This window comes from Gymnoscopelus braueri (assembly GCF_963280865.1).
Source record: "Gymnoscopelus braueri genome assembly, chromosome: 9".
NCBI classification, from domain to species: Eukaryota; Metazoa; Chordata; class Actinopteri; order Myctophiformes; family Myctophidae; genus Gymnoscopelus; species Gymnoscopelus braueri.
In genome coordinates this window covers 24,304,136-24,331,835 of record NC_137610.1, presented here as the reverse complement: position 1 = coordinate 24,331,835, position 27,700 = coordinate 24,304,136, and the positions used below count along the sequence as shown (strand labels likewise).

General features: G+C 41.2%; 1 protein-coding gene and 1 long non-coding RNA gene across 3 annotated transcripts in view; both read left to right on the top strand.

Moving 5' to 3' along the window:
- The window catches only part of LOC308092079 (solute carrier family 66 member 2), a 144,261-nt gene extending 128,081 nt beyond the window's left edge, over positions 1-16,180 (top strand). For both annotated transcript variants that reach the window (XM_080437878.1, XM_080437879.1), the window contains exon 5: positions 15,972-16,180. In XM_080437878.1, coding sequence (XP_080294004.1) covers positions 15,972-16,146 — 175 coding nt within the window. In that variant the 3' untranslated portion in view covers positions 16,147-16,180. The remainder of the gene's footprint in view (positions 1-15,971) is intronic.
- A 1,779-nt stretch (positions 16,181-17,959) lies between these two features.
- Positions 17,960-26,249, top strand: LOC308092467. The gene is made up of 2 exons (XR_013933785.1): positions 17,960-25,017; positions 25,126-26,249. It is a non-coding gene; the product is annotated as an uncharacterized lncRNA (long non-coding RNA).
- Positions 26,250-27,700: the final 1,451 nt, after the last annotated feature.

The following is a 27,700-nucleotide window of genomic DNA, read 5'->3' as shown; positions in this document are numbered from 1 at the left end:
CTCATTTTCACGATTTTTCAAAAATAGCCAAAGTGTAAAATACAGAAATGCTTTTTCAGCTCAATTAAAAACATTTACACAGATGCGTTCCAGGGCTTAATGGGTTAATTTTAGAAGGTCAGAATGGAGCAGTGAGGAGAGAAAAGGCCTGATAAGGCCTAAAGATGAAAGCACAGTCCTGCACTTCAGTTCAACAAAGGACACGTTACAAGACACACACAATGAAGCCAGAACCCAGAGGAATATACCAGCAGCTTTGAGCAAAAAAAAAAAGTCAAACAAAGCCTGGCAATTATAAATCCTATGGGACACTTCTATTGTCTCGGCATCAAACGCGTCATATATGAACTCTGGAATAGTTCAACTTGACCACTTATAGTGCTATAGACTTTGTTGTATGGTAAATAGCATAAATAGTCATCTACAAGATAACATGTTGTGAGTTTATAGATCTGCTATTTTGCTGTGTGTGTGTGTGTGTGTGTGTGTGTGTGTGTGTGTGTGTGTGTGTGTGTGTGTGTGTGTGTGTGTGTGTGTGTGTGTGTGTGTGTGTGTGTGAAAATCTTTCAATATTCTTGAACATTTTTGGTGCCAAATAGCACTAAAATGTTCTTTGGTTTGTAGTCATAGGAGAACCCTCTTTTGGTTCTATATAGCACCTATCCAAAGGTGCTGTATAGCACTTAAAGACTACACTTCGTTCACCGGAGTCCCTCAGGGCTCTAAACTAGGCCCCCTCGCCCCTCCTCTCTACACTAAATATCTACATGCTCATAGCTGTTGTATCCTGTAGATTGTCTATGTGTCGGTTAATGTGTTTCATAGGAAGCCTATTTTCCGAATATTTTGGTCAAATTTTTCATCATTTTGTAATGTGCAATTTACGCTCAGAAAATAGCAGATCTACAAGCTCACAGCGCGTTGCGGACGCGACACGCTGTGAGCTTGTAGATCTGCTATTTTCGACGCAACGACACCATCTTGGGACGAAGCGTGAATCGGCCCTGAGTGCCTTCCAGTTCATCAGTCCCGTGCGCTGACAAATGTCGCGTGTCACGCGTTATCTAATAACTTTAATGACATTTAACAACTCTAATGTCTTAATCTGTCACTGACAGTGGATTTTGAACGGTGACAGGCTTTGTCATGGTTAATGGGCTAATGGCAAAGCGATAAGGGAAATGAGCAGTTAATGAGGGCAAGGAACGAACGCACATTTCCATGTGACGCCATGTATGAATATGAATGTGGAAAAAAGTCATTAGCGGTGACACGCTTTGATGTGTTTATGAGTCTGAAAGTGGCTTCTGAGTGGGGTTCAATCACAAGTTCAACTCATCAAACAAATCAACGCACAACACTTAACCCTTTCAATCCAGGAACTCGTGTCATTTTAGATTTTACCTATAACCATTATTTTAGACTTTGTCTATTAAAAAAATAGCAGATCTACAAGCTCATAGGGTTAGGGTAATAGCTGTCTGCTATTTTTGAAAAATCTTGAACATTTGTGCAAATCTTTGAATATATATATTTTTAAAGCGAACATTTTTTACTAAAATTTTTGTTTCTGGAGGTCCCTGGAACTAAATATTTTACAAATGTTCACTTTTAAAATATATATATTCAAAGATTTGCACACATTTTCACGGAAAAAAAAATAGCAGATCTGCTATTTTTTGAATAGCCAAAGACTTCTTAAAATGACACAGATGATGCGTTCCCGGATTGAATGGGTTAAGTCAATGACATTACAGCGATTAATTACTCTCACGAAGGACTCCCAGAGTGATTGGGAGGCAGAGAAAATCAGACACATTTCAGACATTGCTATGCGTTCAGTGTCCAAAGATCTGTCACCATATAGGTTGCACCATGACATTGTAATTATATGTCTTATCTATAGATATCTTTAAATTCACAAAACCTATGTCTGTCTGTATATGTGATTGTTCCGGGCATAACTTGGCGCCATCTGACCAACGTCAAACTTGGTGTGTATGACCCAGATGTTAATTTTGACAGCAAATTTTGATTAGTTTTAGTCATAGTCTTTTAAATAAATTTTAATTTAGTTTTAGTCATATTTTAGTAATCTGAAATGTTTTAGTTTTAGTCTAGTTTTAGTCGACTAAATATCATACGATTTTAGTCACCTAAATATACGATTTTAGTCGACTAAATATCATACGATTTTAGTCGACTAAAATTAATTTTGGCTGTCCTTGATGGCTGATTTTACACTTATTTGCATGCTGAAAATAGCAGATCTACAAGCTCACAACGCACAACGCTTTGTGAGCTTGTAGATCTGCCATTTTCAGAGTGCAACACCCGAGCATAACCTAGCATGAAATGACTTGTCTTAGTTCTACTGGATCTCTTCACCACTAGTCTCTCCCTATAACATTTTAATGAGGCGCAGTTTACGGAGCTAGTTCAGGCCAGGCAACTTAAGGGATTGGGGCAACCGATCAGGTGACTAGTCACATGCACTTTCCTCCTGATCGGGTGGTTATAGGTACTGCGTTGTTACCTGCTCACTCTGGCTGCCCTGTCTTGCTGAGCTGACGTGTGTCGCTACTGCTGCTGCTGTTGCTGAGATCCTGCTACCGCTGCTTACCTGCTGCTGCCCATGAAGTCATATTGTTCATATAGGTGGTCATACGGCGTCGGTGTTCCTTGGTTGAGGGTTGTAATCATAGCTACTCAGCTGCGTGCTACTGGTCCTAATCGTGGTATTACTTTCTTTACTTAAGTAAAAAACTAAATTAAATTATGGCTAAATCTCTTGCTAAACGTTCAGCTCAAAAGCAGTAGCGTTCGTCATTGATCGATATCAGTATGGTCAACTAGAGTGTAGAAATAGAGTAACGACACGCTTGATTCCGCCGCAAAACGGGCTTCTTGAGCTATAGTTCCAAACATTGAGTTAGACGGAGCACTTCCGCATTCCGGGCTATAGTTCCAAACAATGGGACTGCCTCATTGAGTTAGACGGAGCACTTCCGCATTCCATTCTTACAATGGGAGTCGACGCTAGTGTCAGAACTCTCTATATGGCACTGGGTTGACGGTAATTCACCAACAGTGTTGCTTAAGTTGCTACGTTTTCTTATCGTAAGCAACGATGGGCTTGGGGTTCTGTTATGGTCCCCAGTTTAGCGTGTATTTGTTCAAAGTAGTTCACTTTATCTCAAGATTGGGTTTCTAGACCTGGTTGTTTACTTCTCTCTCAAGAGATGACGTCACCGATCTGTGCGCGCTGATATGGCTGGTAAGTGCTACTGCTTGGTAGAGAGAGGGCATGGCTTCACTTTGTGATTTGCTTTGCTTGTTCTGGCTCTAATGTTCAGATTAATATCTTTATGTACTGGTTAAAACACGGATATGCTCAGTTGGCTGCATCTTGCTTAATTTATAGTTTAATGTATCATGGTTAGTTCAGTGGCTTTAGATGGTACTCTTATTCTGAAGAGATCGTCCACCGGATGTTGTTGAGGCTTATAGTTGATGACCGAACACTTCTCTACCCATACGAAGGAGAGAGGGGAAGCTAACTTGTGAGTAGTGTTCAAGAAGTAGTTGCACTGCAGTTTAAATGTTAATACTGCTAGAATTCATTGACATTAGTTATCTCTCGTGTAGCTATGTCTGGCATCTATTTGCAGAGTAGAAAAACTCACTGTTCATGTTGATGCTAAAGTTGCAGCACTAAATTGCTGCCATCTCAATGTTCATGTTAGTGCTGAGTTGCTATGTAGTCGTTCTTCAACTGCTACTAACTGGCTGCTGATCATGATTAGGCTAAAACTGCTGACATTGTTTCTGCAGTCAATGCATGCTACTCATACTAGTGCCATCATGATGATCATGCTAATTATGTTGACTGCATTCCTAGGCTACTGCATTAATGCTACTCATTCTGCAATTGCTTGGCAAAATGCCTGCTAATCATGATTATGCTAATGATGTGGACTACATTGCTACCACTGCTATAATCGACTAATGCTGCTAGTACTAAAATTTGCTGCAAACGTGCCGATCATGAACATGCTAAGTTACTACTAGTGCTATGGCCACTACCTCATTAATACTGCATTCATCTACCTCACATTTAGCAATTGAAAGCAATATCACGCAAAGTCATTTATCAGCATTCATTGATATTCTGCTTTGTGCTTCTTTTTCCATGTCCGGCTTAATGCATGGTGATGGGATGCCGATGGGGATGAGTGCTGTTCACCTTGGATACTGGGGAAGTCAGGTTTGCAGGCCTCGTGTCTTCATCAGTGACAGTGTCAGTGTCAAATCATGTAGCAGTTCAATTGCTCTAATATGTGGTGGAGGTAAAGTAGGCCGTTTCATATTACGATGAAATAATCAATTGAACTTGCAGTGCAGATTAGACGTTATTGGTTGCATTCTACCGTTGTTATGCTCTTGTATTGCTAAATTACACTTGTTAAGGATCAGGATGAGCTAAAGGGATTCTCATTTGCTGCATACACTTGGATAAGAGATGGTAGAGACGTTGTAGCACAGGCTAACACGGTACGTTTGCTTCTTGTAGAAGCTTTAGATTGTCGAAGCACAGCATGTTTGCTGATGTGGAAGCTTTAGATTGTTTGTAGCACAGGCTAGCTCAGCATGTTGCTTCTATGTGGAAGATTAGATTGTTGTAGCACAGGCTAGCACAGCATGTTTTGCCTATGTGGAGGCAAATTGTTTAGCACAAGCTATCACAGCATGTGTTACTTCTTATGTGGATAGCTCTGGATTGTTTGTAGCATAGGCTAGCACAGCATGTTTTGCTTCCCACGTGGGAGCTCGGATTGTTCGTAGCACAAGCTAATTCAGTTGTTTTGCTTATTATGTGGAAGCTTTAGATTGTTTGTAGCACAGGCTAGCTCAGCATGTTTGCTTCTATGTGGAAGATTAGAGTGTTGTAGCACAGGCTAGCACAGCATGTTTTGCCAACGTGGAGGCCGAATTGTTAGCACAAGCTATCTCAGCATGCCTTGCTACGTGGATAGCTCTGGATTGTTTGTAGCTCAGGCTAGCATAGCATGGTTTGCTTCCCACATGGAAGCTCGAATTGTCTTAGCACAAGCTATCTCAGCAGGCTCGCTACGTGGATAGCTCTGGATTGTTTGTAGCACAGGCTAGCATAGCATGGTTTGCTTCCCACGTGGAAGCTCGAATTGTCTTAGCACAAGCTATCTCAGCAGGCTCGCTACGTGGATAGCTCTAGATTGTTTGTAACACAGGCTAGCATAGCATGGTTTGCTTCCCACGCGGAAGCTTGGATTGTTCGTAGCAAAAGATAATTCAGCATGTTTGCTTCTCATGTGGAAGCTTGGATTGTTGGTAGCACAAGCTAAACACAGCATGTTTTGCTTCCCATGCGTAAAGCTATCAAATTGGTTGTAGCACAAGCTAAACTCAGCATGCTTACTTATGTAGATAGCTCTGGATTGTCGTAGCACAAGCTAAACACTGCATGCTTGCTTCCATGTGGGAGGTACATGGTATATAAAAAGTAGGCTGCCAAGTGATGTTGTCATGTTATGAGCATCAAGATTACAGAAGTAAAGTTATTGCAACAGGATAGATAGTGGGGCTTCAGTAGAGTCAAGATATCAGTCATTTGTCCATGATTGGCTGGTGCGCATCGATTAAATAAAATAAAATATATATTTTTCGCCGCGACATATCTCGCAGGACGGATAAAAGAGGGACTCCGATCCTGGCTGCTCCTGTTATCAATAGTTACACTATGTTGATGGGCTTTGCTTGTCTCATGCTTATCAAAAGCTGGGTGACTGGAAGTATTTGTCCCCGTATAAGAGGCGCTGCGGTATCCGCCAGAGTGGGATGCTCACGGCATATTTTAGCACCACATCACGGTGTGTTCATCACTGGTGACGAGTGTTGCAGTGCAACCAGCAGCTTGCGGTGTGCGACTGACTGTGTCAGGATTGAGGCCACACTCGTGCATTGACGTGCAGCATGCGTCCCCACTCATCCACAGTGAAGCACGCACGCTTCACCGTGGATGTGTGAGTGGCTTCAGGAAGTAAATTCCTGTCCCAGCGGTCTATAACGGCGTCATCTCGTCCAGGGTGGCTTATCATGGTAATTGCAAGAATAATTCTGCTTCTGGTTCTAGATTCCAGGTTGAGCTACCTACGCTCTTGGCGGCACTGTGAGCTCTCAAGGCAGCGTGAGAGAGCTGCTTGAGATGTGGGCTTCTCAATGTTCTCAGCACTATGCTGCATCATCTACTGTGCTTGAGATGTGGGCTTCTCAATGTCTTCTCGGCACCTATGCTGCATCATCTACTGAGCTGCCTAGCCTTGCTGCTAAACTCTGCTAAATCAATTCTGCCAACCTCTGGCGTCTGGCTCTATTGGGCCGATCCAGACTTGCAACAGATGGCATTTCGTGCTAAATCTATTAGGCTATGGATGGAGAGGGATATCGGCGTTAGTTAATATTATTCACATGTCTAACAATCTGCGTCAAGCTCTGCAAGCTATAATTTAAGCTTGTATACCGTATTCTTTCTGCATCAACTGCTATGAGGCTAATTGCTAATATGCGCCACAGGGCGCTTAACCAATTTAGACCGAGGCCGATTCTAAAATCGCTTCTAAATTTTGACTAAGTTCTGGAAATTTTGAAATAGTATTCAAAAAATACAAATGCATGTTGCTATACGGTAAATGGCAACATGAACCCAAAATGGGTTAAACTGGTCATAGGATGGCCGGGCTAATCCAGAATTGCAATAACGTTGTGTTTGTCTCTCCATCTGTAGGCCTAAACTTGAACTGGTTCACTGCAAGCTGCGAGAGATCGGCTCAAGCTGCGGGCTTTCTCCATCCTCCGTATTGATGCAGCTACATCTACAGCGCTGCTTGTCTCTGCTTTTCTTAAATCTCTGGGGCGATGGTCCTCAGAAGCTTACGTAGATATTGGTTAATAAGGATGACATTCTGCAGGCTAAAAGCTCATGAGTATGAGTGCTCACGCTGTTCTATCGCTAATTCAATAAATGCTGCTTGCGTATTATTGACGCTTTAATTACAACTCGGGTGGATTGCTGGGGATTTAGTTTAGTGGTGATGTCATGGTGCTAAAAAATGTTGGTTTATTCCTATAGCGCTAAAAAGTTTTTCTATGGCTATGTAGTCAGGCTAATCATATCAAGCTCAGTCTATTAGTAATTGCTGCTCAGGTATCGTTGGGTACTGATTCAGATGTTAAGTAAAGATAGCACGTCTTTACACACATAGTCAGTACACTTTATTTATTATGGATGATAAACAATAGTTATCATTCATCATAGGATGACCTCATTTATATATATACGATATATATATATATATATATATAGCAGATTTCTTTGAAAAAGAAATAAATATAGAATGTCCTTTTCGAATCCTACTCGTGGTGCGGTACAGCAGTGGACACTGTAGTGTTAGGATACCGTCTAGGACTCCTGGTTTCAGGATCAACAGGTACCTGGATTCATCAGGCTTGTTGAACACATGGTTGCATGCTGCATTTGTTTAAGTTAAAACTTAAAAAATTAAATGTGAGGAACACTATCATGTTAGTAAGAAACAGGTCATGGAGCTCCACCATTCTCACAGATGGTTGGTCTGGCGTCAGGCCCTGTGCTCCCATGCCGTTTTGGGGGTTCTTGCTGTTTTGGGGGTTTAATTCATTCCCTGTAAATGCTAATTGGCATGTAACATTCATTAAAATGTTATCCTTACAGGGAATGAATGGATTCAGAGGCCTGACGCCAAACTATGCTTCCTCTTGTTTTCTATACCATGCTCAAGCTTGCAAATATATATTGCTAATAAATATATATTCTAATCCAATCTAAGAGTTGTCTGACTGAAATGAGGCGCAGTTTACGGAGCTAGTTCAGGCCAGGCAACTTAAGGGATTGGGGCAACCGATCAGGTGACTAGTCACATGCACTTTCCTCCTGATCGGGTGGTTATAGGTACTGCGTTGTTACCTGCTCACTCTGGCTGCCCTGTCTTGCTGAGCTGACGTGTGTCGCTACTGCTGCTGCTGTTGCTGAGATCCTGCTACCGCTGCTTACCTGCTGCTGCCCATGAAGTCATCCCACCCGCCTCCCCGGCATCCACCTGTAGGCTCTGTTTCTAGATCCCCTTGGGGGTTTAATTCATTCCCTGTAAATGCTAATTGGCATGTAACATTCATTAAAATGTTATCCTTACAGGGAATGAATGGATTCAGAGGCCTGACGCCAAACTATGCTTCCTCTTGTTTTCTATACCATGCTCAAGCTTGCAAATATATATTGCTAATAAATATATATTCTAATCCAATCTAAGAGTTGTCTGACTGAACTCTAGTTGTTATTTGTTGGCTAAATTGACAATATATTTAGTCTTAGTTTTAGTCATCATAGCTTAGTTTTTATTGTGTTTTCGTCAGTGAAAAAAGGTATTTGACGAACATTTTTCGTCATAGTTTTAGTCGACAAAATTAACACTGTCGAGAACAAAAAAAACAACATGAATATCTGTCTGCCCACGGGGCTGTGGAGGACACACCGAATAGAATCTCTGTGTGTTTGGGGGAGGTGGTAGGCATCGGCTTCCCTGACCGGCCAACCCAACCCATCGGCTTCACGGATTGGCTGAGCGTTGTGCCGCTGCGCCAATATAAGTGGCAGCGTGTACAATGGAACTCCAATTGCATGAGCTCATGTTATCAGCATGATGTCGGTTTCTGATGACATCAGTGATCCCTGTTTCTCCATATTTAGTCGATCGACTCTGACAAGTAAAATGGGTATTTTATACATCAGTGCATGGTTCTCAAACGTTTTGGTGCCAAGGACCACATCTGAAAATGTTTGGTGCAGCCACGGACCCCCAGAAGAGCTTTAAAATCTTCCAAACGTTTTCAAGAAAAAAAAGGGGGAATAGCAGGGCGAAAATAGCAGATATACAAGCTGGCAGCGCGGCTCTTGTTTTTCATTGACCAACCCTCAATATCAATATTCCAATTAATTTGAACAAATTCCATTTCAGTTGGAATTCATTTGAACTTGATCTCCTTGAAACAGTGACAGCCCTAAACAGTGCACCTTATATTGGTGGAGAATAGAGAATCCACCACAATTGCAGTGCTGGATTATATTCAATCAATTTAAATAAATGTCTCATGGTCTTAAAAAAAAAGCGCCACGTGTCAAAATGCTGTCAACGAGGAATACACCCGACGAAGTTCGAGAACCACCGAGCTATGGTAATATTTGTGTTGAGTTCAATACACTGTTGAGTTTCTCTCTGTCAGGACGGTATTGTGTCACAACTTGTTGTGACCACAGGCGTTCCCACAGGGGAGACAACAGCGTATCAATCACAGACCTACAAGCTCACATGTGAGCTTGTAGGCCTGCTATTTTCGCCCTGTGACAGAGCATTAAATTAGGCATAACCTAGCATAACCAGCTCATTAGTCCGTACTCTGCAGGTCCCCCGTACGGACTTATCATCATACCTGTCATGAAACAAAGGACACTCAGTAGCACCTCTCACAGCAGCCCTGGAGCTCTGCCAGTGTGCATGTCCGCTACACAGCTCAAGGGCATAGATTTGGGTTGAATATTCTCGCTGTCAGGTGGAAACCTCATATGTCCAAAAACTGTTACGTCCAAAACGTTTGTGTGACGCTGCAGAATAACAAAGTAGGGCATTAATGTATTAAAAAAATCATTAAAAAGTTGAAATATGGAGATAAGAGGCTTCTGCCCGACAGCCAGTGGTGGAAAAAGTTCTCAAATGTTTTACTTAAGTAAAAGTATCAATACTGCAATGTAGAAGTACTCTGTTACAAGTGAAAGTCCGGAATTCATAATTTACTTGAGTAAAAGTACAAAAGTATTGGCATCAAAATGTACTTAAAGTACCAAAAGGAAAAGTACTAACATGTTTGAAAATAGCAGATCTACAAGCTCACAACACGTCGCAGTGCAACGCGTTGTGAGCTTATAGATAGGCTATTTTGAAATAGCCTAAGTATAAAATAGGGCTAAAGTGGTTAATGTAAGTTTTATAATGTAATATATATATATCTGCAAAGTAACGAGTAACTAAAGTTTTCAAATAATTGTAGTGGAGTAAAAGTACAATATTTGCCTCTGAGATGTAGTGGAGTAGAAGTAAAAGTACTCCGGTAAAGTAAAAGTACCTCAAAACTTTACTTACAGTAAGTACAGTACTTGAGTAAATGAACTTTATAGCTGGTTTTGTAGTTCTACAGCTGCTGCTGCTGCGGTATCAGTTGCCTCATGTTTTTGTACCAACAACCCCCAAAAAGGCGAGCCTCCATATCTAAAACACTTAAAGACCTGGTGTCCCGATATAGATAACGGATGCGGCGGAGGTGAACTCGCAATGTTCCCTCTGTCGAGGCCATTATTTTTCTATATCAGGACCCTTCCGAGTGCATCGTCTCGCTTATGCCATGGTCACCTACCATAGAGAATAAGCCTGTGTTTATATCTTCCTTCACTTTAATAATGGAGGGGAAACAGCAGAAAGGGCTGTGTCATCCTGGTAACCACTTTTCTGGTCCAGTGATTCTCAACCTGTGGGCCGTGAGGGTATTGCAAGTGGGCCCCCAACTAATTGGCAAAATATGACGATTGTATAATGTTAATATAATATAAATGAATGTAAATAAAAAAGGTAAATTTTCTTTAAAACTTAAATGAAATTTTATTGTTGTACCGATAAATAGGAACTTGGTATTAGTACCATTAATCGTAGCACACAAATAAACATGCTCTGAAAATGCACACAGCCCACCCATCTGACCACTTAACACGGCAGCCGAATGGCTGCCGTGTTAAGTGGTCAAAACAAACTCTCTCTGCAATATTCTCTGTATAGTTTACAATAGTCAGTCACTCATATTTGATTCAGTCTTTTTCTGGCGAAAATTGTATTAATTTGGTGGCGGACGGTGGTAACATTATCGTTTTACTTCTAATCAGTGTTTAGATTAGGAAAAAAAATTACAAAATAATTTGCTAAATAATTAGTTAAAAAGTTATCAAAATGTCCCATATTTATATGCGAATTAGTGCCCCCATTATCGAATAATACATTTTCACTATAAATCAGCCAATATTGCACTTAACTGAACAAATAAGGTGTTTAGACCTATGTTTTGAGGGTCAAAATATTATAAAATATAATATATAAAATGTCATCATAATGAAACTAGTGATCACATGTACCTGGCATGCTGGTGTGCTGCCATTACAATATAATAACATCTTTACCAATTATTGTTATGCCAATAATAATGCTTTATATAATAATAATAAGTTTTTTTTTGCCATCTGCAAAATAATTGCGTACCAAAAGCTTTCTTCACCAATGTGTTCATAAAGGTGTCTACTAACACCTCTCAATTACTTCCAACCACACTACTCTGGGAAACTCCGTGGGAGCCAATCAAAGTTGAGAATACCTGTGTGAAAAACTGGGAAAATATAAATTGGCCAATGCAGGACACCTACCTACTTCATCATTGGTGTGGGGAACAAGAAACGGATAATCAGCAAGCTACAGGTACCCGGCATCTAGAAACACTGCTTAGAAGTTTATTTCCGGGGCGGTGCATGATACCCCCTTCTTCCCACTAGACTATTGGGAATCCAGTCGCCGAAGATGTTTAACTTTTCGGTTGACGGTCAAGGTCAAAATTGGAAATGGGCGGGCAGATTTCCTTGACAATTGGCCAGAAGAGATGGTTAACTTCTGGGTCGAAACGGTCAAGGTCTCAACCAAGGTCACTTTCAAAATGACGTCATTGGTCGTATCTCAGTAACAAAGAGATGAGAGATGTTGCTGCAGGCAGGGTTTACGCCTCACTCACTAAATGTTTTTGCACCGGGCACTATATACTTGGCAGAACCCGACCCAATCTACAAACATGAGACACCTAAATGTGATTTAGTGAGGGAGTGATTTAGAAGCCAGGTTTATGAGGTTCCTAAATCGCTCTTTTATGCCTGATGATGAGTCTCTCTCTCTCTCTCTCTCTCTCTCTCTCTCTCTCTCTCTCTCTCTCTCTCTCTCTCTCTCTCTCTCTCTCACATCCCCCTTTCACACACACACACACACACACACACACACACACACACACACACACACACACACACACACACACACACACACACACACACACACACACACACACACACACACACACACACACACACCCCTCTGTGACCCTCATGTCTGATAGATGACTGATAGCCCCTCTACTTCCCCAGGGGCTCAGTCAGCTCTGATGCAGTGAATAATCTCACTGGGCATATATAACTATGGGAATTCTCTGCCCCAAGGACATGACAGAGGAGAGGGGAGGGAAGGGGAGAGGAGAGGAGAGGAGAGGAGAGGAGAAGAGAAGAGAAGAGAAGAGAAGAGAAGAGAAGAGAAGAGAAGAGAAGAGAAGAGGAGAGGAGAGGAGAGGAGAGGAGAGGAGAGGAGAGGAGAGGAGAGGAGAGGAGAGAATGGGAAATAATCTGAATCAACATTGCAGTTACAGAAGAAGAGTTAGAATAGAGAGGGGAAAGGAGCACACATACTGTGACTGAAGTGATAAATCAGCGAGGGGGCAAGACTGACGGAGCGGTGGAGGAGAAAGGTAAAAGGATGGTGATAGGAGATGAAAGTGGAGGGATGTGTGAAGAAGAGGCTGGCAGGGTGGTGTCCATCATGGCCATGATGAAGCTGACAGGCTGTCACTGCTCACATATCAGCCTCAACCTCAGCTTTATATGGTCACATCACAGGTTTACAGGGGGAAGAAATGTGGCTGAAATCATTTTTAGTGCTCGAAATAGGGCTTAACGAAACCCATTTAATCCGGGAACGCATCTCTGTCATTTTAGATTTCTTTGGCAATTCAAAAATAGCAGATACTGTATACAGTGCTGCCATGGAACATCCTCAAGGACCCCTGGGGGTTTCCAGACCCCACTTTGAGAACCAACCTACAGCAGTAGTTCTCAAACTTCTTCGTGCCAAATTGATATAAATTATATATTTGCCCACAGACCCCTCATCTGAAAATGTTTCGTGCCAGGGAACACTTTCAAGATTTTTCGAAAATGTTCAAAAACATGTACAAGCTTGCAGCGCAGCACAAAGTGACACACTGTGAGCTTGTATATTTGCTATATATTATATATATATTTTTTATATACATATTTTAAATAGCCAACGTATTAAATATGGATAAAGAGGTTAAAAATTATTGTGACAGGCTACAACACTGATGATACGTCCCAGGTGCATCCACGTGATGTTTTTTCTTTATAGTTATTCTATTTATAGTGGCTCATAGGAATAGACTGACAACCAGGAACAGTCTGGTGACCACCGGAGAGACGGTTGACAGCCGGAATGTAGACGGCACCCGGGAGCAGTATGGGTTGGCGCCCCAGCCTGTGTCTTCCGTGAGGAAGAAGTCCAAAAAAAAAACACGGTGGGGCCTTTAAGGAGGGCCTTTCAGGCAAGCCGCAAGTGGAGCCTGCAGTACCACCACGGCCCAAGAAACCATCACGCCGGAGTGAAATGTTTGGAGCGGGGGAGTCTGGTGCAACGCTCAGGTCCTGCTGGTGAGACGAAGGAGGGGCCCGGACAGGAGGCCATCCACAGAGCCTAGTCCCTCCACGTGCCATTTTTTTAATGATGAACACATTTTGCTGTATGAACACATTTTGCTGGGGACCCCCTGGAACCCCCTCAAGGATCTCTGGGGGTCCCCGGACCCCACTTTGAGAACCCTTGACCTACAGTACAATGACTAGGGACATGGTACCACAGTGATAGCGTGCTCGTTGTCATGGTTACACATCTCTGGAGGTCGACTGACAAACAGAGAACGTGCTCCTCTAATCCGATGCAATATTAGTGGATTGATCCAGAGGGTTTATGGAGGCTAATATTTGTAGGAATTGTGCATTATTACCCTCATCATGCCCGACTTAAGAGGCAGCGATCAATGGCAGATAATATGTATTGATTAAGTCACTGTGTGTGCGTGCTGCTATACCTGTGTTGCATGATGTAATCATTGATTTAAGGTGTTCAAGAAGGCAGTCATTCTTAGTGGTGTGATTAGCCTTTCGCCCCAAACAGATTGGATTGTCTATAGCAGTGGTTGTCAACCAGTGGTCCGGGGACCACCAGTGGTCTGGGGACCACCAGTGGTCCTTATAGGGAATCCAGGTGGTCCCCAGCTAAATGATGGAGAGTTGGTAACCAAATGGACCCTTATAGATCTTTAACTTTTCAGAGTGTAAAATGAAACCAAATGGACCCTTATGGATCTTTAACTCTTGAGAGCGTAAAATGTTATGCTCTCAAGGGTTAAATTATTGTGAAACATCTGCATGACTTAATTTACAAGAAGTCCACACAATTAGAGAATGTAGAAGAATTATTCTTTTAACGTTAGCCTGTTATCTCTCCTAATGGTACCAACATCAATACAGCATGGAATTGTGGACAAAATCTCACCCAACGACAAAATATTCTGCATAAATAATATCAAGTCTTGGGTCTGAGAGGCTAAATCTCATAAATTGGTGGTCCGTGGCACAAATGCCGAATAAATAATGGACCTTGATATGAAAAAGGTTGAAAACCACTGGTCTAGAGCCATTCACTGAAACCGCTCAACCTTTGTTTGTGCCTGTGGGGATAGCATATTCATTCAAACCAATTCAGCCCTGCCTAAATCAAACCTCTCCATAAGACCTCTATCTCTGTGTAGAGGATTGGTCTTTCAAGCCTGCTGGTCATAATTTTCAAACGTATTTTCGTTTTGCTTTGTTTTGTTTTGTTTTGTTTTCCTTTTTTGTTGTTGCAAATTGTAATGGTTAAAACTAGTCAAGCATTCTTAACCACATGAACCAGGGGCGTCCAAACTTTCTTCAAAGGGGGCTATATGAAAATACTTTCACAGTTTGAACAAAACAAAAGTCAGCCTTTTTTGCATGCACAGCATTGCTATTATATTTACAGTCCAATTAATTGTATTTTGTTAAAATAGCAGTGTAGACAAATTAACCAAATACAAATAGCCTTTCTTTTACATCTTGAAAACACAAGGAACAAGCAGTTAGAAAGTCTACTGAGAAATAGCCTATCTGACCCAGTTTAAATTTCAAAACGCACATATGCAACACACATTTAGCATAATGTTGTATCTTAATCTGTTGATCTCTGTGATCTTTGTTAGGCCCCCTGCTAGGGCCCCCTGCTAGGGCCCCCTGCTAGGCCCCCTGCGTACGTTCAACTTACTCGTACCCACAGGCTTAACCTATAAGGCGCTACACGGGCTGGCTCTACTTTATATCTCTGAGTTACTGCATGCACTGCAACATGTGAGATACCTAAGACCAGACTCACAACCAAGGGTGACCGGGCCTTTGCAGTGGTGAATGAATGAATGAATGATTTTATTTTCGTGTCTGGCTGCCTTTCACAGCCCATCCCTCACGGGATTATTCAGACACAATTTAAAGAACACCGTTTTTAGCAGATCTACAAGTTCATAGCGTGGCACTCGGTGCCAGGCTATGAGCTTGTATATCTGCAATTTTTTAATAGCCCAAAGAAATAAAAAAAATGACACAGATGAGTTCCCGGTCTTAATGGGTTAACTCAGAGAGTGTACAAATGTAACCAAATGAATTCTTACAGGTTCATTTGGTCACATTCGTATGCTCTCTGAGTTTTATAAACGCTGACAACAACAAATCATTTAAAAAATGTTTCACAAACTGTACATTTAATAACTGTTCTCATCCCCCCCCCCTCTCTCTCTCTCTCTGTCTCTCTCTCTCTCTCTCTCTCTCTCTCTCTCTCTCTCTCTCTCTCTAGTGTGAAGATGGTACTGCTGTGGACACTGGGTGACGTCTTTAAGACGGCCTACTTTGTGATGAACGACAGCCCCACCCAGTTCTGGGTGTGTGGCTCTGTGCAGATCCTGGTGGACGTGGCCATCCTTCTGCAGGTGCTCCTCTACAGCGAGGACACGCGCATCAAACTGGGCTGAGCCGCCCACCCAACCTCACTGTGGAGCCGCCCACCCAACCTCACTGTGGAGCCGCCCACCCAACCTCACTGTGGAGCCGCCCACCCAACCTTACTGCTGAGCCGCCCACCCAACCTCACTGCCAAATCCTTTGCTGAATGTTGAACAAACCGCCTATTGGACAGGAGGAGATGGTGAAGGTCGGCATCCAAGATGTGTTTACTTTTTTGTTTATTTTTTTACTGTTCAGTTGAACGGATCGAAATAGATTCACAAGGCCAGTTGTGCTGCATTTGGAATTTCAAAACATAAAAAAAAGAGGAGTTTCAAGCAATTTCTTCCCAGAATCCTCTGCACTGCCATCTGTGATACATACTGAGTGGCAGATCAGGCACAACTTTTTATTTTTTATTTTAATTAGTTATTATTATTTAGTTATAACATTTCTGGCAGGCTTTATTAGCATTTATTTCTATTTAGACAGGAGAGTGAAGAAAGACAGGAAACCAAGAGCAGAGAGACACACAATGCTGCAAGACTGGAGTTGGATTCAAACTCGAGTCCTTGTGGCTCATGAGCAGCACAATGTCTGTGCACTAACTAGCCGAGCCACCAGGCAAAGCAAAAACAAATGATTTGGTGTTATAATAATGGTCAGCCATATTGTAATATCTCATATATATATATATATATATATATATATATATATATATATATATATATATATATATATATATATATATATATATATATATATATATATATATGTATATATATATATATATATATGTATATATATATATATATATATGTATATATATATATATATATATGTATATATATATATATATATATATATATATGTATATATATATATATATGTTAGATATATATCATATATCTAACAGTGTTAGCACCACTGCCTTAAACGTGTAATGTTGTTGTTAGTAGGAACTAGGAATAAGCAACCGGGAGAAAGTGGACTAAGAAAGGAGAGAAGCCAGACCGAGTTCCTGTTTTACACAAAAAAGGAGGTGGTGCCCATAATAGAGGCACAAGAGTTTGATTGATTGTTTGAATACTTTATCAACAGTTCATGTTTTGATGTCATGCCTCGCAACTCCTCTCCACTCGTAATTAACAGACATAACCTTATATCCACTTGTAAGAAATCTTAAACATAAGACAAAAGTGATTTTCATGAGCAGGGCCTCTCAGCAATGTCCCCGTGCCTTAAAGTTCTGTTCATTTGATTAGTTACGACCATGGTGGGACTTTGCTGACATCACGTTTTTATCATTTTTACTATGATTTTACGCTGTTTGCTTGCTGTCAGTGGGTTATGGCGTAGTAACTGAGAGGCGACCGGCCACATCACTCATGCTGGCAGCTCCCCGGCCCAGCGGCAGCTCTTATACGAGCGGTCCTGTAGCCGGACCCCGCCTGAATGATGGCCGAATGAACGCCTCACACTCCACAACCTCTGTAGATTGTTTTCATGATGAAATACAACTTTACGTGTGTGTGTGTGTGTGTGTGTGTGTGTGTGTGTGTGTGTGTGTGTGTGTGTGTGTGTGTGTGTGTGTGTGTGTGTGTGTGTGTGTGTGTGTGTGTGTGTGTGTGTGCATGTGCGCGCGAGTGCGCGTGTGGCCAGTGTGTGCGCGTGTGACAGCGCATATTATGTTGTGTCATCGAGCATGTACACGCTAGCAGTGGTGGAAAAAGTACTCACATTTGTTACAGAAGTAAAAGTATCAATACTGCGATGTTGAAATACTCTGTTACAAGTAAAAGTCTGGAATTAAAATGTTTTGTAATAGTAAAAAAAAGTAAAGTAAAAATACCTCAAAATTGTATTTAAGTACAGTACTTGAGTACATGTACTGTACTTAGTTACTTAACACCACTGCACGCTTGCAAATGTCAGCAGCCATTAATTATGTATGGGCCACTGGCACCTTGAGCGCGTCACGCATGTCACCATGGAGGCCAGTGCAGAGTCAGACACTATTCAGTTACTGACTGTACTCTAGTGTACTGTATCTGTGGTAAACATCCATTCGTCTGCATGTCCACCTCGCTTTGTTCAGTGGCTTTGCCAGGCTGAGCACGTCTTTCCACTGCCCCCACACACACACACACACACCCCCACACACACACACACACCCCCACACACACACACACACACACACACACACACACACACACAGGGAAATGAAAGACCTGCAATGCCACAACTCTGTATGTCTTCACTCAAAAAGTACGCTGGAAAAGTTCGCTGCCGGTTGGAAACCATGTCCAATACAGTTACTTTTCAGAAAATGTGAAAAAAAAGCGTTCCCATGTATCTAATGTAGTTATTATTTAGTCACAAGCTCTTGTTAATACTATTCATTGGTTCAATATTCACAAAACCCACTGACACACTTGACTGCTCACTTTCGAATATTTTCAAAAATAGCAAATATGTAGATCGGCTATCTTTGTCACTGTAGTATGACAAAGTAATGTATTCAAGTTGAAATATGGAAATACATGGTTTCTGCCCGACAGCAGCGGCATATCAATTAGTTTTTTACCCTCTTTGTATCACACGTTATTCTGTGTGTCCCGTTGCTTCCCTCGGCTGCCTGCATCTGAAGCGTTTATCGTCCCATCGACATGACTCCAATCTGATACTCAGATCTCTCTCTGAGGCCGTCTTGTCCACGAAACAAAAGAAGCCTTCCTGTCCTGTCAGGGCCGATGACGTTGATGATTCCGTGGCGTGCAGCGAGACGTTTTTAAATCAAAACTCTCAGCGGGAGCAATTTGGTGTCTGTCAGCGTGCTAGACACGCCTCAGTAATGCTCCCTTTATGCATCTACAACCTCACATCAGTCACATACACGGCATGTTGTGAGCTTGTAGCGCGCCTATTTTCAGGATGCGACACCGCCACACGTGTCGCTGTCATATGACAAAGTATAACTCACCTGGGCTTAAGCCATCAGTCATGGATGCTTATGACCTAAACAGGAAGAAGTTAGATTTCAGGATATGTCTGTTCCACGAACCACATTAAATGTATTCATCTGTTACGTTTAGTAGCCTGCAGTTTTATCATCAGACCAGGCAACAGTTTACACAAAGAATACAATATATTTTTTACCTCAGGTGAATAGAATCTCTTGTTCAGATTGTATTATACTGTATTTGATTACTGAATTTATAGCGTTGTGGCCATCTATAAGCCAAAAGTCACACTTTCAAGTGTCCTTCATTTAACCACAGAGTAATATGAGGCATGTCATCGTGTGCAGAATGCTACAGTGGTTCTCAAAGTGGGGTCCAGGGACCCTCAGGGTTCCAAATGGAGCCTTACAGATTTGTAACTCTGAGAGTTTTGGGTGTCCTTGAAATCAAAAAGGTTTGAGAACCACTAAGATAAGATAAGACATTAATACCTTTTTTGATCCCGCAGGGGAAAGGCAGCACACAGTTAAGATACAGTTACAGGGCAAGAAAAGTACTGTAGATACAGCAGGGTAAAATACATCACATTTAAAGAAATACCATCAATAATGAACACATATACTGTACAACACTATACACCCTCAACAGTGCTTGAATAATGCAGGACAAAATAAATAACACAACACACAGTAAGCATGTCAGATGGTATCCTTACTGTAATGAACTGTTGTTACTTCCAAGCAATTAGTCTATTGAACAACCATTGTGTGCCTCATTATACATCTTCATAGCTAGCGGCACAAAAGACTGTGTAAGTCTTTCGTGTGCCTCCTAAGGGAAGATGAATCTTTCATTACCCCTCCTGCTAAAGCTTCCCAAAATCTCCATGGGAGGCTTGAGTGGTTGTCCATGGTAGTGTTCAGCTTCCTCATCACCTCCTCCTGTCCAGGGTAGCCCCAACGAGGGAACCACTGGTTTAATGTTTAGTTTCCTGGAGATGCCTGTGCAGCTTGTAAATGTTTAGTATTTCGTTTTGTGGAGATGCATGTGCAGCTTGCTATTGTTTAGTGTTTAGTTTTGTGGAGACGCGTGCGCAGCGTGCTAATGTTTTTTTGTTTAGCTGCACGGAGATGCATACGCAGCGTGCCAGCGTCCTAATGTTTAGTGTTAAGTTTTGTGGAGACGCGTGCGCAGCGTGCTATTAATGTTTAGTGTTTTGTTTTTGTGGAGACGTGTGCACAGTGTGCTAATGTTTAGTGCAGAGGTGTGCACCATAGGGCCCTACTGGGCTTCGTTAAGTGAGCAAAGGGCCACACATTGGACAATTTAAATGAAATGCAAAACATCAAATTAATGCAGTTTTAACCTAATTCAACGAATTATGTTAAAACTGCATTCATTTGATACAGACATTTCCTTTCCTTACTTCACAACAAGAATATTCTGTTACAAAATGACTTTTTTTTGTTGTTACAGCTGGATGTGTCCTCTGAGGTTACAATGAAAAGATTACTGACATAAAACAATCCACTTCAATGCAGTATCAACTTTTAAATTGGCCCACAAATTGCCAGGTGTCCGGTATGAACCATTTTTAGGTCACCAGGGGGGTTGTTTTGTTTCCACGGGCCGGGTTGAGCTTGGCCCCACTGAGATGCTCCCCATGTGTGGTTTAATGTTTAGTATTGTGGGGACGCGTGCGTGGCGTGCTAATGTTTTGCTCTGAGTTTCTCTTGCCTCAAACAGCATGGTTGGGCTGTTGCGGGCCAGTCGTGGAGAGAACATGGGGATATAAACGGCGGCTATGAGCAGAGGCTGCTCGTTCGCTCAGGCTGTGTTATTACCCTTACCTCCTGCCTCATTTAGCCCGCCGCTAAGTCGCAGCCACTGTGCGTTCCACGTCGTTCACTTTTACTGATGCCCGTCCAAAGACGGACGCCTCTCTTACCAAAAAGGTTAAGGAGGAACATTACAGTCATTACACATAGAGTCAGTTGTGAAAGAAATACTTATTTTTTAAGTAAAAATAGCAATACCACATTTAAAATACCCTGTGACAACTAAAAGGCCTGTATTCAAAATTCTAACCGATTAAAAGAACAAAAGTATTAGCAAAATGTACTTACAGTACCAAAGTAAAATTAATTAATTTTAAAGTCTTTTGAAAATAGCAGATGTACAAGCTAGCTTGTAGATCAGCTATTTTTTTAATAGCTTAATTACAAAATAGGGCTTAAGTGGTTTGTATGTTTCTGTAATAATCTAAATATGTAAAGTAACTAGTAACTAAAGCTGTCAAATAATTGTAGTGGAGTAAAAAGTAAAAAGTATTTGCCTCTGAGATGTAGTGGAGTAGAACTACTGTATAAATTACAGGAAAATTATAATACTTGAGTAAAGTCAAGGTACCTCAAAAGTGTACTGTACTCAAGTACAGTGCTTGAGTAAATACCAATGTGTATTCCTTTCTGTCATATAACTCGCCACATTTTTTTTGTACTTCAATAACTTTGCTTAATAATTCTACATCCCTCTGAAACGGCAGCTCAGCGGTCCAGCCGTTGATGTGAATGATTTGTGGGTTTAATTTCCCCCCGTTGTATTCCGTCGTTCGTTCCTCAGTACAGTAATTCCACGTCTACTCGAGCATTGCGGCGATGAGGTAATTAGCAACGCTGGATGATTATTAGTGTGCCGTTTTCCATTCCCCTCACTGTGCATTAATTAAGCCATCAAATTACCCCACTATTAAATTCTTCTCCTGTTTCATTCTCCTTCTTTTCTTTTGGGTCATTTCCTCACCAGGGTGGTCCGTGTTTGTCCTTCAGATGGAGGGCACACACCACATCGTCCACGGTCTGTTTTCCCATCGGTGTTTAGGCTTTAATTAGCCTAAAAGCGTTGCATTGTGAACATTGCAGCGGGATGATGCAAAGTTCCTGTGCTGGCCAGTAGCAGCGTGTCCATCACATCGGTTCCTTCAGTACAACGTCTCTGTCGGGTGGAAACCTCACACGTCCAAAACTGTGACTTTTCAGGATTTAAAATTCTAAAATAGCAAAAGTAGCAGATCCACAAGCTTGAAACGCGGCGCAAAGCGACGCGTTTTGAGCTTGTCGATCAGCTACTTTTGTGTGACGCTGTCGTAAGATCAAGTAGGACATTAATTTACGAAAAAAACACAAAAAGTGTTCAAATATGGAGATAAGAGGTTTCTGCCCGACATCAGCGATAAAATAGGTAGTGCCTATGCAGAAAGAGTTGTTGAACACATATCGTCGCTGTTGGGTGAGAACCTTGTATGTCCAAAACTGCTACTTTACAGTAAATGGAAAAAAAGAATCAGTGCATCCAATGTAGTTATTCTTTAGTCAAACGCCCTTAACACTTTGCATTGGTTAATTATTTATAAAAACCCACATACAAACTTTCACTTTCACGCATACAAACTTTCAAAAATAGCAAAAATAGCTGCTCTAACGTGTACAAGCTTTCTGCCCAACAGCATGATTGATGTCCTTGCCATGGTATACAGCATCACTTAACGACTTAAACCCCAAGCTTGTAGGGAAAGCTTTAGCAGAAAATAGCAGACCGACAAGCGCTTTTCAGCGAAAGCTTTCCCCACAATAACAGAAAACAGAAAAGACCCTAGTGTAGAGCCCTGGGGGACTCCAGTCAACCATATAGGGTTTAAAGGTTTCATGACATTCAGATTTACAAAACATTAAAAGTCTTTATCATGGTCCTTCAAATGTGTTAAATTAAAATGTTTTAACTGAATAATCCACTCCATTGATCCATTTTTCTCTCTGTGAGGCCTTTTCAGCTGCAATGAAAAAAAAAAACTATTTGCCTGCGGGTGTCGCTGTTGAAGGATTTTGCCTGTCAATCATCGCTTCTGCTCCGCCCCCCCCAAAGGAGAAGGATAGTCAAGGGGAGGGGCGGAGAGGGGGTGGGATTATTGGACTATCAAAGTCCAGGGGCCAATCCCAGCACTTTTTTTTGCCTAATTATTCAGAAAAACCCAGACAACAGAGAATCCACTCTTCATGTTTTTTGGGTGTAATTGAGGTCATAAAACAAAACAAAAAAACAGGATTTTTTTTTTATGAATGTCATGAGTTGGTTGAACTTTCTGAATCCTATTTACTTCATCAAAGTTTCCTGCTACTGTATGACAGAACGTGAAGCCTCTTGAATATCTGCCAAAGCAGTGAGTGAATCAGAACCCAACTAAATGTGAATGAGAAGACAGTCGTATGCGTTCCAGCGCTGTAGTCTCAGCTGTCCTCTCTGTGCCTTGCAGGGGTCAATGGGATGTTGGGACAGGCAGCAATGGCCATCAGTGTGGATAATGTTTGCCCAGAGCACATTAAGATGTCCTGGCTCACATTAAGATGTCCTGGCTCAGATAGCTGCGAGTGTACGATGTTGTCAACAGCCCTGACCAGCCAGAGCACTGCATAAAACCAGGACTGGAGCCAACACTCAGTGGATTCAGTTGTATGCCAATGCATGGGATGGGGGGTTTGGTTATAGGGCTGCAACTATCGATTATTGCCTTAGTGATTGTTCTATTGATTTCTTTTTCAATTATTTGAATAATCAAGAAGCGTTTTTTTTAATATATTTCTTTATTTTTTATATTATCAATGAATCAACGCTGATTAACCCACTTAAGCCATATTTTATACTCACAAAAATAGCCGATCTACAAGCTCACAATGCAATTTTTTGCAATACTGTTTGTATTTAAAAAAAAACTATTTTTTAATATATATATTTTTCAATTTCTAAAGTTTGTACAAAATCGATTTTTATTAAAATAGTTTTTTTTATAATCAATTAAATCGATTAGTCCGATGAACTGCTGCACCCATGGTGTTGACTGTTTGGGTAGGCTGTCTGTCACATGCATGTAGCTGTGCGCATGTGAGCCTGATGGCATCTTTCTATTGAGGCATTATAAAATGTTTCTGGAGGCTATTGCTGGAGGTGTCAACGTCTCCTGTGTCTGCCTAACACCAGCCTTCCTCACATACCTGGCTGATAACTTTGTTGTTCCACCATGACCTTCTATTGTTTAATCCCACTAATCTCTGCGTGCGTGCGTGCGTGCGTGCGTGCGTGCGTGCGTGCGTGCGTGCGTGCGTGCGTGCGTGCGTGCGTGCGTGCGTGCGTGCGTGCGTGCGTGCGTGCGTGCGTGCGTGCGTGCGTGCGTGCGTGCACGCTTGCAATTACTATGCTTGTGAGGGCCAAATGTCCCGACAACTATAGTCGAATTTGAGAAATAGACGTTGTGAGGACAATTTTCCTGGTCCTCACAAGAGAATGATCTACAAGCTCAGCTTGTAGATCTGCAATGTTCTGCTTTAGGTTAGGTTTAAAAATGGCATTCATAAAATCATTTTACTAAAATGTTGATGTCCTCACAACTATAGTAATACAAATGTGTGTGTGTGTGTGTGTGTGTGTGTGTGTGTGTGTGTGTGTGTGTGTGTGTGTGTGTGTGTGCGTGTGCGTGTGTGCGTGTGCAGCACATTGGGTGCATTGTGTACCGTATGCAGGCACCGGATAAGTGTGGTCTGTACACATTCTTTAATATATTTTATAATATAAATCCTATCTCCTTTCCCCTGCACGGCCAGCCTTATACTGCTGCTCTATTGGATTTCTGTATGTCTGTAGGTTCTTATCACCATGATACACATCTATGGGTTTTTTACAGTAAGCAAGCTGGTGGTCTCACTGGATTATGTGTTCTTCTCAAGGGCATTAGGGTAAAAGCAGACGGTCCTTCCACATAAGCTATAGTGTAGATACATTGCCTTAGCACCTTGCAGTATTACCACTGATAAGGAATGAATGCATGCTGCTGTGTTTCAAATATAGGTTTTGTAGATATCAGTCGTTGCTGTCGGGTGGAAAAAACTTGTATCTCCTTAACACATTCCCTGCCAGTGATGGAGATCTCCGTCAATTAAACAAATATCATGTTTTTAGTGATTACGCCATATTCAACTGCTTTTTAATACCTGGCAGTGAATGTGTTAATATCAACTCTTTTAATGTTTTTGTTTTGTTTGTTTGTTTGTTTTTGTAAATCAATTACCTACTTTGTCATACTACAGTGTAGCAAAAATACCCGATCTACAGATCGGCAATTTTTTCTTTCACTTTCACTTCTTTTTAACTGAAAGTGAAAGGGGTTTGTCTGTCTGTGGGTTTTATAAATATTGAACCAATGAAAATAATTAACAAGAGCTTGTGACTAAATAATAATGACATTGGATCTATCGGAATACAGGTTATTTTTTTTCTTTCATTTCTTTAAAAGTAACAGTTTTGGACAGAAACGTTTTTTTTCCTTCTTTTTTTTTTACAGTTGGTTCCTGAAGAATGATGCACAGTAAATATGCTTTATTTTCTGACAGCCCTGTCGTGTTGAAATGTTTTTTTTGTATAGTTCATGTGTCATGGGGGATTGTCGTGGAGGATTATGTAAATGTTCAGTGACAGAGGACAAAATAATGGGGGGGGGGGTTCAGTATTTGAAGGTTTTCACTGGAAACATAAGCTTTGTGTGACTTAAGTTACTGAACGTTCATCTCTGTGCCGGATCAGGGTACAAGTATTCTCATGAAATATCGTCGCTGTCGGACAGAAACCTTGAATCTCCATATTTCAAGTTTTTTATATTTTTTTCGTCAATGAATGACCTACTTCGTCATTCTGCAGTGTCACACAAAAGCAGCAAAAATATCAGATCTACAAGCTCACAACACGCCACGATGCAACGCGTTGTGAGCTTCATTTTTGGAGATACAAGGTTTCCATCCGACTGCGACAATTTGAAGTATTCTCCTGAGATGTGTTTTATATACAAACTTGTTGTAAACAAAATGTTTAGCATTGTCTTGCTTTGCTATTCAGTTGTACCAAATGTAAAATGAGAAAATGTTAACCTCAACCAAATAATCACATTTGCTATTTGCCATAAGAATGTCTGTGGACAAAAACATTGTCAAAACAAAGTTACTGTCCAATGGGATTATATTTTGTATTTTCTCGCCAAAGTTTGTATTATCTCAAAACGTGTGTGTATATTATGGAATGTTGATCTTGTTATTTACACAGACATAAACTATTTATCTTTCAACACTATGGTCCAAGAGTTGTTTCTTTTGTATTCAAAACATATGGTACACATGGTCAGTATCATGTCAGTATCATGGTCAGTATCATGTCAGTATCATGTCACTATCATGGTCAGTATCATGGTACTGTAAGTATAATGTCAGTATCATGTCACTATCATGTCACTTTCATGGTCAATATTATGTCAGTATCATGGTCAGTATCATGGTCAGTATAATGTCAGTATCTTGTCAGCATCATGTCAGTACCATGGTCACTATCATGTCAGTATAATTGTCAGTATCATGATAGTATCTTGTCAGCATCATGGTCAGTATCATGGTCAGTATCATGTCACTATCATGGTCAGTATCATGTCAGTATGATGGTCAGTATCATGACAGTATCATGGTCAGTATTATGTCAGCATCATGTCACTATCATGGTCAGTATCATGTCAGTATGATGGTCAGTATCATGTCCAGTATCATGATGTCAGTATTATGGTCATGTTGTAGTTTTTTCCCCCAAGTTTGTGCTTGGCTCTAATTAATCACAGAAGATCGTGCAATAGAGCTGATTTAACATGGTTGCACAGTGGTTAAGATACAGAACTTGAAAATGCAGAAACTGTGAAGGTAGTTGGTACAAAAACACCTTTCGCAAGATTTTCACTCTGCATTTAAATCTGTTACGGCTAAGTCATTACCATAGTTATCAGATGTATCTTCCATGTGCCTGCTGTGCAGGGGAAAAGTCAGTGTTTTGGAACCAGAAGGTTCATGGTTCAAAAACAGGGATGAGTTTTTTCTTCTTTTTTTCCCCCAAGTTTGTGCCTGGCTCTAATTCTTTTTTTTTTGCAAAAAAAAGAAGATTGCAAAGACAACTGATTTACAGTAGCTGGAACCATGGTGGTACAGTGGTTAAGATAACAAACTTAAAAGCAGAGAGTACGGTAGTTTCCTTTTGTAAGATCTTAACTCTGTAAATCCCTCTACAGCAAATCTGTCAGGGACCCCATACACGATTTGTGTTGTTAAAATGTTTCAAAAATATAGATTATTTCGTTTTTAATTTGTGGTTTCGTTTTTAAATAGCAGAACTAAAAGCTAAAAGAGCTTTTAGATTGCCTATTTTCAAATAGCCGATGCTTAGTACAGTAGGCTATATTGGGTTAAAGTGGTCAAACTGGTTTTATTGTCATATTAACAAATGTAGCTGGGGACCCCCTGGAACCCTCTCAAGGACCCCACTTTGAGAACCACTGGACTAGAGTTCATGCTTACTCTGCTTACTCTGCACACTTATAAGTCGCTCTGGATAAGAGTCTACTAAATGCCTAAAATTGTGAATTGTATGTGAACCTGATGCATGGCAAAACAACCTCACGGAAACAAGGTGAGTTTGAAGGGAAGAATCCTGCCCTGCGTCGCCTGTTAGCCTCCTGCTGAGCCCTGCTACGAGGATTTATACGCAAAGC